Source organism: Cyprinodon variegatus, unplaced genomic scaffold (assembly GCF_000732505.1).
Source record: "Cyprinodon variegatus isolate N-32 unplaced genomic scaffold, C_variegatus-1.0 Scaffold1036, whole genome shotgun sequence".
Taxonomy (NCBI): domain Eukaryota; kingdom Metazoa; phylum Chordata; class Actinopteri; order Cyprinodontiformes; family Cyprinodontidae; genus Cyprinodon; species Cyprinodon variegatus.
Window position 1 is genome coordinate 202,091 of NW_015151489.1, and position 12,786 is coordinate 214,876.

A 12,786-nucleotide genomic window follows, 5' to 3' on the forward strand; every position below is an offset into this window, starting at 1 on the left:
GGATATACTGTAGAATCTAGAAGACGAAACTCTTAGCCAAGGCTGTTCTAGTCATCTTTAACAGAGAACTTCTACTTGCATTTATACAAATTAATATCAATTCAAACTTTTTACATTTTGTAATATCGCAACCCCAAACTTTGTTGTTTTTGTGGGAGTTTAATGTGAAAGACATGCAAAATTAGGCTTAATTGTGCAGAAGAAGATAACCGCAGACTTTTGACAGTTTCAACCAAACATTAATGATTCATCCTGTCTGCTTTTTCATCCATGACAATCAGATCTTCAGGAGAAAATTGAGTTCAGCCTTAATGCATTAAACCAGATCACGCAGCCTTGGATCGGAAGTTTTTAATTCATTCATTTATTTAACACCGTTCATTAGGATAACTTCAAAACGTGTCATCGGTCGTTATTGCATCTTAGGTAAATTGCAAAAAGCTTACTAAAATTAATTCAGAGGATTAATTATTTACTGTTTTTTATTGTTGCACTGTAAAATTGGCTGGAAAATTTCTCGCTTTCAAACCGTTGCAGCTTTACGCATCTAGTTGCCAAGTTGTGTTATTAGTTTCGGCATGCTCTGCGCCAAAACTTGAGATTGCTTTTTCCTTCCTTTCTACAAATTCTTCATTTCTAGGTCTCTAATTGTCGAGGGACAAAGTGCTGTCTGTATTGATTTAGGGTGTTTCAGAGCAGGACGCCTTAACATACTAATAGGATCTTCTGGTTCATCAGGACTGTTTGGTGAACAGTTCAGCCTGGTAAGCTTGCACGTTAGAGGCATTCAAAAGATAAAGACGTCCGTCCATGTGTGCAGAATGTGCGCCGCATGGCTGCAGTGTGTGGAGATAAAATAAAAAGGAAGAGTGATGAGAGAAAAACAAAGATAAGAGCAGGCAGGGAGGGAGAGAGCGATAGAATCCCCTGCTGTTTTTCCAATCAGAAGGCGTCATCCTCCTCACTTGCTGATTTATTCTCTCTCCCCCTCTCCTTCATGTCCCAATTTCCACCAACCCTCCATGCACACCCCACCCTCCAATCCTTTCATTCATTCCTGCCTGCCTCCTGTCTGTGGGCAGCTTGTGAACAGAGCTATTTGGAAATGACGACAAAGACGCATTTGGGCAGTTCTGTCAAAATGACTCACCTGTAACGCCAGGAGGTTCCACCCGGCTCATTCTCACACTTCACTTATTCTTTCTCCCAGTCCACTTTGGAAGAGTCGCTCTGCCTTCGACATCACATTTCTTTTATTCTAAAAGCGCTATTAAATGATGTATGGCCAAACTGACCAGCATTAATATGTTTCTGGCTGTGCCTCATGCCCACCAGCAAAGAGCTTCTTACACAAATGAATAATGAATCCAGGGCTGCAGGTCAGGACTAAATACATCTATAATTAGGTTATTCAAATGAAAAATGGCAAGTGGTTCAGGGAGCAAACGTGCTGTCGATATGAATCAGAATCATTTGTTTTAATGACAGCGGGGGGAGAAAAAATGTGGTATTCATTCATTGATTATCACCTGTCTTGTTTTGCTGCCAACCAGTGGTTAAAGTCACATTTCATCCCTGTGTACCTCCCATCCGCTCATTCCCCAGAGCCACAAGTGTGTGTCTGTGCCGTCTGATCCCCCTGCAGCCGCCTACACCTTTAATAACCGTGTCACTCCCCTGTTAGCATGAGGGGATGTGGTAGACCATGAGATGTGGCACATTATTGCTCTGTTAGATTACCAATGTGAGTGTTTATGCGTTTGTTTATTTCGGAGGCCTCCCTGTAGACGAACACCCGCTGACCCCTCCCTCTCGGTGCTGGTTGGTTGCCACAGCTACCGTGTCGCCTCTCTTCCTCATGTTGCTATGAGACTCGGACCGACCGACCTGAGCTGAATGACAATGCGTCTGTGGATCTGACGAGAGGCCTACAGGAACCAATAAGAGACAGTCTAGACAAACACTTCCCTGTCCGGGGTCCAGGGACCTGAGGGAGCTTTTGTTTGGGTTGGTGGGAGCTTTCTAGTTACATGATGGCCTGTTTCTGACAACAGATGCATTAATTTGTTCATTAAATTCTTATTAAAATCTCCTGGTTGATGAATGATACCCAGGATTGTTAGACAAACCAAACCAAATATCTCAATGTCATTAAGTCTTCCAGGGTAGAAATAAAGGTTCTTCAGGATTTTGAAAAAGAAAAAAAAAAGTAAAAGTAGAAAGATCAGTTTTTGTCTGGTAAGCAAGCGTACAGAGTTCAGTAAATGAGGCGCAGAACAGATATGTGAACTTCTGATTTAAAATCTCAGCTCATTTTATGATAAGTTTAACGTCACATTCTTTGACAGTTCTCATGTTTCAGTCTAATCTTCTCTCTCTTTTAACCCTGGCAGAATTCAAAATAAACCGTTATCCAGGCTTAAGATGTGCTTAGAAGTATATTTTCATTACATCATCTGAAGATTATTATTTATCTGGTTTGGCATTTAATTTCTCTATAATCTCAAAATAACAGTTTTCTTTATCAAGAGGGTAAACCTTAGTTTCTCATATTTAAATGTCTTAAACTTGTATATCAATGTACTCTTTATCAGACGATATTGTCCCAAAAGTTAAAAAATTTCTATCTTTTAAAAATTCTGTCTTAAAATTCTGTGGGATTTTTTCGTTATCTTATGCAGGCCAGTTAGTTATACGTCACCTTGTACACCTAAATTCGGCCAATCATATGTCAAGGGTCACCTGTCAATCACATTTTTTCGGTCATAGCATCTTGATTCATGTGTCGCAGCTAATATACGCAACGGTTGAAATAAGAATCATTATTTAGTTTAGCATTGAGCTCCATCCCAGTGTTCACGGGGATGGACGTCTGTGTCTTCAGCAGGCGTAGAGCTAACAGAACTGGCAGCGCTGCGAGGCAAGGCTCAAACATGTACGGCTGTAAGCCTTCTACACCAAACCAAGCTTCTGCTGCCCTGGCGTCCTCTTCCACAACAACTTCGTCCTCGCTTTCCTCCTCTAAATAAAAGATATATGATAGAGGAGACTCATCCACGACCTCTGACACAAAACTGTCCTCCTCTTGCATGTTTCCGCTGTCCATAGCGTTCCTTGACAGTATCAATGCTAAGTACTACTTGGTCCCAATGGAAATTCCCATTGGGAACCTACTAGCACGAAGTTGCTAACTGGTTAGCAAGATGCTTCCGACAAACCGGCCACAATCAAACTTGCTTTCAAACCTTCCGCCACAACAATTTCGCCCCCCTGGATAATCGATCAATCACATTCACTTTATTCACTCATGTAAAGTCGGGCACCACTCAGGAGAAATTCGGAAATGCAACAGTTGGAATAGCCATTTCCATATGACTTTAAGATAAAGTAGTTTCAATAGCTTGAAGGTATAATGGAAGATGGGTTTTTTTTCCGGATGGAAAATTAGGTCATCCTTATTGTCTGGTGATACATTTACATAAGGCTGTCCTACATGCTCGTCCCCATTTTTACTTACCGGTGGTGAGTCTGACATAGTGACATAGTCTATAAATCGCTCTGTAAATCGCTTGTATGAGCGATGCAAACAGCAACTTTTAAACAGAGCACGCACGAGGAGAAATGGGCTCGGGCATGCTTTCGCACATGTTTAATAGGCATTCCCTCTTGGGAGCATTTTGAATGTGCATTGTTTTTTAAAGTGGAGTTTTCAAAAACTTGCGAAACTCCTCCACTATACCTTTAATAAGCTTAGTAACTTTGGGCAACAATAGTTGAGGTAACAACCTGATTAACGTATCTTGGGATGGAATTCCCTGGTTTGTTGTAATCAAAACTTAACCCATTACATTTAATCAAAGCTAATTTAGTTAATAACAGCTTAATTAACGTACCATGTTGAGAAGGTTGTGCCTGTTTTGTCAAGGTAAACCTCTGAAGAATCAAATATCTTTAGATACTGGTACTATGGTAGCAAGTTGGTCAACCTTGAAGGAATAAGCTGTTGTCAGAGAACCGGTTAATTTAATTAATAATTTAAAAAAAAGCTCTGTAAATCATTGTAATAGTTTGAATAACATATGGTAAATTAATTCCAGTACAACAACCTAATAAAATACTGTTATATAGCTGAGTTTGTTGTTTGAAGTTAGCAGCTTAATAAACTTAATCTAAAAATTTGCTTACTGTCTTCTAAAATTTTTATTAATTTATTATCTCAAGCTGTCTAAACTTATTTTGTATTTTAATAATCTTAAAATAACAGCTTATATTACTGGGATGATATTTTCTTACTTGGCTGGGCTCTAAGGCCCTTAGTTCCCACATCTTGTTTATTTTGTGAGTTACTGAGGTGCTAAAACTCATAGAGTTGAATATTTTCCTTAAATTAAGCAGCGCTATTGCTGATTTGACTTATTATAGCCAAGATAGTGTAGCTTCTTTTACTGTAGCAATCTACTGGGTTTACAATGGTATAATATAAGATGAACTGAAATAATCCAACTTATATCTTTATTTGTTGGACCTGAAAATACCTATTGTTTTATTTTTAGTGAAAACTTTGATTATCAGAGTAATTTATTAATAGTTATATAATAGTCTAAAAATCTACACTAAGCCGCCTAAACATTAGAGAAGCAAATGGAGGACAGGTTTACAATTAAAATTCAGGGCAGCTTGAGATTAATTACTTCATTATATTGAACATTTAGGTAATTTTCTTAAAAAATTACGGTTTGTTTAAGCTGTTATTTTCATTATAAAGAGTCACACATTAAATTACCTAAAATGTCTCAGAATAACTGGTTTTCTTCACATATAATGATGTTATTCTACTCTTATAATACTGAACTTGCGATCTAGGAATGAAACAGTGTAAATCCAGAGCAGTTACTCACAGCTGCTCCTTCTTTGACCTTACTAAAAGAAGAGGATGCTAAGATGTCCTGCTGTAGTAGCAGAGACTGTTGGTAGCACTAGACAGAGAGCAGATGTGATTTTTCTCCTGCTCAGAATGACAACATGTCCTAGAACTAAAACAGGAAGCACCACCGCCCATGGAGGAGACAGTTTTGACTCATAGCAGCTGAGCAGATGTGGGTGGCTAGATGAGATGTTTGGGGCTATTTGTCACCGGAATCAATCCGATGGCTGGTTTTGGTTTTTATTTTTCAACTTTTCATCCCTCAGCGAAAGTATAGCAGCTTTTTATTCAATCACTAAATATTTAAAACTTTTGTTCTCAGGAATCCTACAACCAAAAACATTCAATCTCTGGGAGTTTTTTTTTTTTTTTTTTTGTTCCCCATTTTTTTTTTTTTTGTTCCCCACAAATCTCAGTGTATTTACTTTGATTTTTATGTCTCAAATTAATAGAAAGTAATGAACTGGAAGGAAAATGATGGTTTCCAGCCACCTTAACTCAGATGCTCCTAAATTAATATTTTTAGCTAATCCATAATAGATATTTCTGTTCGGTGAGGACCCAGTGGGATATTTTTGTTGGCAGAGAAGATCATTAGACTTCCTGGGAAGATGTTACAGGCCACAAAGGTTTTAGGAGCAGAGGTTCACCTTCCAGCAACAAAAAAAGCATACATCCAGATGTTCAGATAAAAGCAAAGCATGTGTCAGTATGGCTTAGTCAAATTCAGTACCTATCAGTTTGGTGACATGGAGGGACAATTGCTGTGTGATGACAATGCAGTAAAATAATGCTCTCTCTGTCTTCTCAGGAACTGTTTACGCCTGAATGCAAGTTTAAAGAGTCGGTGTTTGAGAACTACTACGTGATCTACAGCTCCATGCTGTACAGGCAAAAGGAGTCGGGCCGGGCGTGGTTTCTGGGTCTCAATAAAGAGGGACAGATCATGAAAGGCAACAGGGTGAAGAAGACTAAACCAGCTGCCCACTTCCTGCCTAAACCCATAGAAGGTTCAAGCCTGGAGTTCATTTTTGCTTTTGCTTTTTATGTTATTTTATCTTTTGTTCTATAATAAAGCATTCTCCTCTTTCCTCTTCTCTCTCTCTAGTTGCAATGTACCGAGAGCCGTCATTGCACGATGTAGGAGAGGCGGTGCCTAAGCTCACAGGGGGCCCGCCTTCCAAAAGCACAACCTGTGAGCCCGTGGTCATGAATGGCGGCAAACCAGTCAGCAAACCCAGTAAGGAGGAGACATAACCCCAACTCGCCTCTTTAGCCTCCCCGCCTGGCTGACTGGACGCCAGGAAGAACCACAGACTTGCCCTGCTGCTGCGCTCTCAAAAATAACAAAACCGCTAGAAAAAGGTAACGGCTGAAAACTCTGACTGGACAGCATTGGGGGCTGAACGTCCTCCTCACCGTCCTCCCAGAGGGACAGCACTCTAGTTGGTGGCGGGGGAAGAAGAGTGGAAAGTTGGACTGCTGAGCTGGGTGAACTGGGACAGCGAGATAAAGAACATCTGAATAATCTAAACGGAAAAAAACACAACAAATCCACGCTCACGTTTGTATTTTTTTTTTTTTTCACGAGGCTCCTATCTTCCCCTAATAGCTTTCTGTTGCTCGCTCGCTCAGACACACAATCACTGTACTCTACTCCACATCGACCGCTTGGATTTCAATCTCTAAGTACATTAAAAGCATCAGCAAACACTAGAGAAAGAACGTTTTAAATACCAAACAGGGACGATTCAGGGGAAGCTTAGTCATCGATCAATTAGGATTTGGAAATTACATCCAATAGCATTAGGAAAAAGCACATTTCATCTAAGATGAACCCACCATCCGACTCTCATCAAGAAGCTAGCAGGAACATTTATAATGAATTTCCAATTTGTAGCAACAGGGAGTGTAACTAAAGTTTGCAGGTGTTGCAGCACCATGGTAGCAGTCTGTGTTTACATAGGGTAGCAGATTTAGCTTAATCAAATGGTGTTCTCCTTCATGAGGACTTGTAGGTTTTTTCCCTTTTCTTGATGCCTTCCCAAGTACTTGAAAACAAAAGAAGAAAACAGGGTATTAGAGCCTGTGTAACTGGGACCATTTTAATCAAGGTGTAGTCCAGGATTTCTAAGTATAACTATGTGAAAGTGAAGCGAATTTAAAGGTCCTGCGTGTTTTCAGCTAATACGCAAGAAGTAGCATTTATAAGACATTATCCGACTGTTACCATTGACTCAGTTTTCAGTGCGAAAGAAAACAAAAAAACAATTGTAGTTTCTCATCTTTTAGCACATTCCTGCAGATTTCTCTTTATGTCGCCCCTTTGCCATTTTCTACCTCGCTTTCAGATTTTTTGGTAAAAATATATTAATTTTGACACTCAATGTTTCAAAACACCTTTAATATATCCACCAATTCCCTTCAAAAACTTCATATTTAGTGCATTTATTTACAGTACAAGCTCATAATTGGAATTTAAAAATTTAGAAAATATCCTTTAGTTTTATCCCTATATTCATCCAAAAATGGTGGTTCTTCATTCAAATAGTTTCTCAAATTTGAACTTATTTTTCTTCAAAAACAGATTATTATTTAAATAATTAATTCAATGGTTCATTTTTTAGTTATGCATCCATCTTTTCAATGAATCATTGTGGCTTTTTTATTTATCAGAGGTTCCTGTCAATAGTTAGAAAAACATAATTTATATATTAAAAAAATTATATATATATATAATTTTATAGTTATGCTGGTTTTGTCTTATTTTTGAATTAGACAGCTAAAATAAATACACAACTTTAGATCTAAAAATGTTAAATTATTCCCTATTTTTTTCTTTACAATCATACATGGTTTCTCTAGAAGCTTTAAATTTCAGAATAAAAGGGTCTTTTTTGTTGTTAGAATTGTGTCCTAAATGTGTTAAAACCTACAGTAGTTTAAAATGTCGGCTGGCCTGCATGGTGAGAAACGGGGGTAAGAAATGGTGGAGGGCCGAATGAACCCAGAGCCATTATTGTGAGACTGTGTTGAGCACTAGACACTTTTATGGAATTGACCTTTTTTCCTTTCATCAAGTTAAAAGTTAAAATCTTTTTGAGGGGGTTTTGATTTAGCGCTTATGATGAGGGTTAAAGCTGTTTGGTTTCACTTTGTATGTTTTGTTTAAAAAAGATAGAAAGCAGACAAAAGATATTTGAGCAGATTAAAAATAGCTAATTTTTAAACAACAACAAAAAAATAACCCTAACTCTAGAGGGGATATTTACTGGACTCTAACAAACTGGCAACACATATTCCTGTTTCTCCTGCTTTAATTTTATTAATGACTTAAATCCTCTTTTTTTCAACCACTGATTCCTCCTTCTAACATTTAAAATAATAGGTGCCTTTTTCAGCTGCAGTCTAACATCTGTCCTAACATTTGTTTTTATCTCTCATTTTGATCCCTGATGGCTCAAAGAAAAGTAGTTTACACATATTACAGGCCTTGTATGAAAAAAAAAAAATAATAATAATAATAATTATATATATATATATATATATATATATATATATATATATATAATCCAGGTTTCAAATGGACTTAATAATCTACATCATCTAAAACTTAAGTGACATTCAAACTAAAGTTCAGATGCTGTCATAGTAATTTTCTGATCGAGTCCACATCCCACTTCATCACAGATTCACAATGCATTAATTAATCTGCTGGTTCATCAACATTTAACTGCGTCATGCTGAAGTCATGGTTCACCTATGATGCGATCAAAGGATGCATCATGTTTGCTTCCAGGTTATACAAGGAGCTTCGCTCTTCTGTGGAAGCTTTTACTAAAGGAAGAAGCTTTAAACTCAGCTTCTTTCAGTCTCAGCCAGGCATTTATAGTATCTGCATACTGGCTGTTTGTTCAGGCATCAACAGCAGGGATCAGGTTTGCAGTTTGTTGTTTCACTCCTCAACTTCGCTGTATTTAAGCATGGATGGGTATAATTAGTTGAACTAGTGAGTTAACCTGAAGCTGATTTCAGAACACTTATTTAGTTTTTAGTTTTGGGGCTTTCAGTCACCAAGCTGGATTTATACCTCTGCAGAAACCTGAGTTACCATGTTTATATGTCAAGTTTCTGATACTATTATAAATTATTTCTGATTTTTTTATTTTTTTTTGCATGAAATTTGAGAAAAAATTAATTCATAGTAAAAAAAATCTATAAATAAATGAGTAGAAAACAATATCCCTGCTGCATGAGTCAAGGCTGGACACACAAACTAATGTTGTGTTTTAATTACTGCTCATTCAACTTGAGCAATCAGTCTTTTTCTGTAAGAAGTTCTCAGAATCCATCATCTTTACATTACATCAGGGGTCTGCAACCTGTGGCTCCAGAGCAGCAGGTTTGGACTAGGGATGAAACAATTAACAGTAATTAATCAATTAATCGTCAAATAATTTAGTAATGGATTAATCGTTAACTGGAGTATCAAGTCTTTAAAATATGCTTTTAGCTGATAAAGTGACCCACTTAGAGCAATAATTATACCAAGATTGTAAATAAATATATATAAACATTTTGCATTTAAGATAAAAAAAAAATTGTGTGTCTCCACAAGTGGAAAGTTTGAGTTTCATCTTATTTAATTTTGTAAAAAATCTTCTTTAAGAAACCTTTGGTTACCCAATTATTAATCGATTAATCGAAATATTAATCGACCGATTACGGTAATCATTTGCTAAATAATTATTAGCTGCAGCCCTAGTTTTACTTTAATTAATACCCCATAGAAGAAAATCCATTCTTCATTTTTAATGAATGTTTTCATTTTTCCTTATTTTAAAAGCTAAAAAATAAACTGTTTAAGATGACGATTTCCTATGGCAGATATTTACCAAAATAATAGGTTGTGTTTAATTTAAAAAAAATAGATATGTAATATTTTGTGTCTCTTAACAACTGGATTTAGGGTAAAATGGCTCTTTGGATATGAAAGGTTGCAGACCCCTGCGTCACATAATTACCCACTCTGCCTTGCAAAAGCTCTCCAAGTCTCTCAAAGGGTGAAAACTTTAATTATTTAATTAGAAATTACCATTTGGACTCACATTAATGCCACAAATTAAAATCACTCTTCAAGTTTTTTATCAGACAGCTGAAGACTCTCAGAATACATCTGTTACATTTCAAGCACAAGGAGCGGTGGTACATGTGACCCTGATACTCAACAGCAATTGGCCATGTAGAAGTCTCACCAGAATCGCTGACATGATATTAAAACTGAGATTTCAGAGATAAAGGGGATAGGAGAACGGAGAAAAAATATACACCCAGGTTACATTATAGAAGCATGCTTTATTCCAGAAATAACTAGCTTTCTCTTTGAGAAAGGAATTACTTCCTAACAGCCAGTTATGTCTTTCTTTCAGCCTGCTGAATGGCAGGGGGTAGCAGCAGATAGACAACATAGCTCTATTGTTTTCCTCTATAAAGCCTCTACTTTTTCTATCTCCTCTCGCCAGATTTATCACCATGGAGACGGTGTGAGGATTTAAATTAGTTTCCCCTAATACATAAAACTGACCCTGTTAATGCATATTTGATAAAACTACCAAACTAAAACCAGAATTAGGAGAGAAACCATGACGCCACCCTCTCACTGTGAAAGCCAATTTGGCACCAGTTTGTTCTGGGACTTTCTGTTTACTCCAATTTCTTTGACTGCAGCACTAGAAGCTAATCAACTCTTCCAAATATCACAGGAGGAGATATTGTCATACTGTGATCCCACACTTCAAATTAATGGCAGTGACAATAAGGCAGGCACACGTTAACGCATTCAGGATCTGCTTATTAAAGCAATTAATACAGACACTGTGTATCCCGTGTTGCTTTGAATCCAGAGTTTGTACAGAAATAACAGCTTTTGCATTTTAATCGGTTGATTGAATCACTGTTCTGTTTGCCGAAGATTAATGACCTCTGTCGATGTTGCCACAACTACAAAGCAGCGACACGACAAGGCAGCCTCCCTGCAGAAATCAAGGCTACACGATTCATCCGCACATCAAACGAGCAGCGGCGTCTCAAGCCTCGTCAACGGGTCTGCATCCGTCCAGCAGGTGAAACGCTGCACATGGACGTTGTTTATCCCAGTCGGACGGAGTTGGGTGCTGCAGACCTCACAGTGTTTCTAATTGACATTTACAAAGTTTCTTTTCTCACGTACACCACATAATTTATCTCCTTCCCAAGAACTCATTAGCTGCCTCTTGCATTCATGTATAAATATGTGGTGGAGCAGCACATCTTATTACATGATTCAGACCGATGTGCTCATGGAGTAGTTATCTGAAATGTGTAAAGAAAATAAGAAGGGAGAGGAAACTTAAAAGAAATGCGAGTGCCTCTTATACCCCAAGCCAGGGTCAAACTGTAAGATCCAGTAGTAGATCTTAAATGTCTCCACCCTCGAAGTTTGACTTTTAGCTCCTTTCTTGTCTGATGTTATATGGAATAATGTTAATGAGGAACAAGTCTGGTGCCGTGCTCGTCTCATGTCCGAGAAATGTGGATGTAACATTTAGTTATTAACTGTTGTGTCGCAGTCGGGTCAAAAAACAAGAAAATAAACCCTGACAATCACACTCAGTAGCTTGGAAAGAATATTTATACGTCTCAAACCTTTTCACAGCTTGTCACACGTCAACTAAACCTTACAGAAAAAATAAATCTGAAACTTGCTTGCATTTCCTTTCAACCTGCTGAACTTGGACATCCATCATCTTAAGCAGCAAGTTCGTTTAAAGGTATGAAAGAGGATTTTACTCAGAAATTAAGTGTCCAGATTAATCCAAAATAACACAATTAATGGCTGGCATTATTGCACCATAAACTCTGGCCATTGTGGAGCCTACAAAACATTAGCCAATCTGCTCTGGCTACTGTCAAAAGTGGATTGGCTGTTTATTTGGGGCGACAGTCGCGTCGGCTTCGACCTTCAGTGTCGTTGTGTCCTTGGGCAAAACACTTCACCTGCATTGTCTACTGATGGCGGTGAGAGGGCCTGGTGGCGCCAGTGTACGGCAGTCCCGCTTCTGTCAGTGAGCCCCAGGGCAGCTGTGGCTACAATGTAGCTTGCCACCATCAGTGTGTGAGTGAATGGTTAAATGACTGAATGTAGTGTAAAGGGTCAAGTCTCCTGACTTTAAAAAGCACTATATAAGTACAGGCCATTTACCAATGAAAGATTTTGCGTATGTGCTCCCAGTACGTTATTGTAATTTATATGCTGTTTGGCTAGCAGTCTGCCATTACAATGAAGCGTGAAGAAGTACTCCTACGTCTTTTTTTGGAGGTATTTGTTCACTCTTTTGTGTCAACTCGAGCATTAATGGCCAAAAAGAAACCTGACAATCCTAACTGGAAAAGACAGCCTTTTTTCGATGTAGTTGTAAAGATGAGAGAAAAAGCGGGAGAGAACGGAGCCGGCTTAGGGCGTGTTTAAGGAATTCTTTTCCGAGATGGCATGCCCTGAAGGAGCAAAAAGGATCTGAAAATGGTCGCGAAATCTCTGCTGGACAGGTCATTTACGTTTAATTCAGTAGTAAGTACTGTATTTTTTTAAATTATGGCATGTCGAAAGCGGTCAAAAACGTGTTAAGTGATACGTTGACAAGGAAGTATATTCGGCGATATGGAGATTTTCTGCTGACTAGGTGCATCCTGGCACTTTAGTGCCTCTCTAGGTGAAATACAAAACTACCGGCGTAGGCGTTTTTTTTAAGTGTAGAGAACTTTTGCGTAGGAGGGGGCACTGACACATGCACAGGATACAAAAATACACAAACAGCCGTTGGACA

General features: G+C 38.2%; 1 protein-coding gene across 2 annotated transcripts in view; it reads left to right on the plus strand.

Annotated features, from left to right (window-relative positions):
• The window catches only part of LOC107100956 (fibroblast growth factor 14-like), an 80,158-nt gene extending 72,552 nt beyond the window's left edge, over positions 1-7,606 (plus strand). For both annotated transcript variants that reach the window (XM_015399660.1, XM_015399661.1), the window contains exons 4-5: positions 5,736-5,934; positions 6,033-7,606. In XM_015399660.1, the coding sequence (XP_015255146.1) occupies positions 5,736-5,934; positions 6,033-6,181 (348 nt within the window). In that variant the 3' untranslated portion in view covers positions 6,182-7,606. The remainder of the gene's footprint in view (positions 1-5,735; positions 5,935-6,032) is intronic.
• Positions 7,607-12,786: the final 5,180 nt, after the last annotated feature.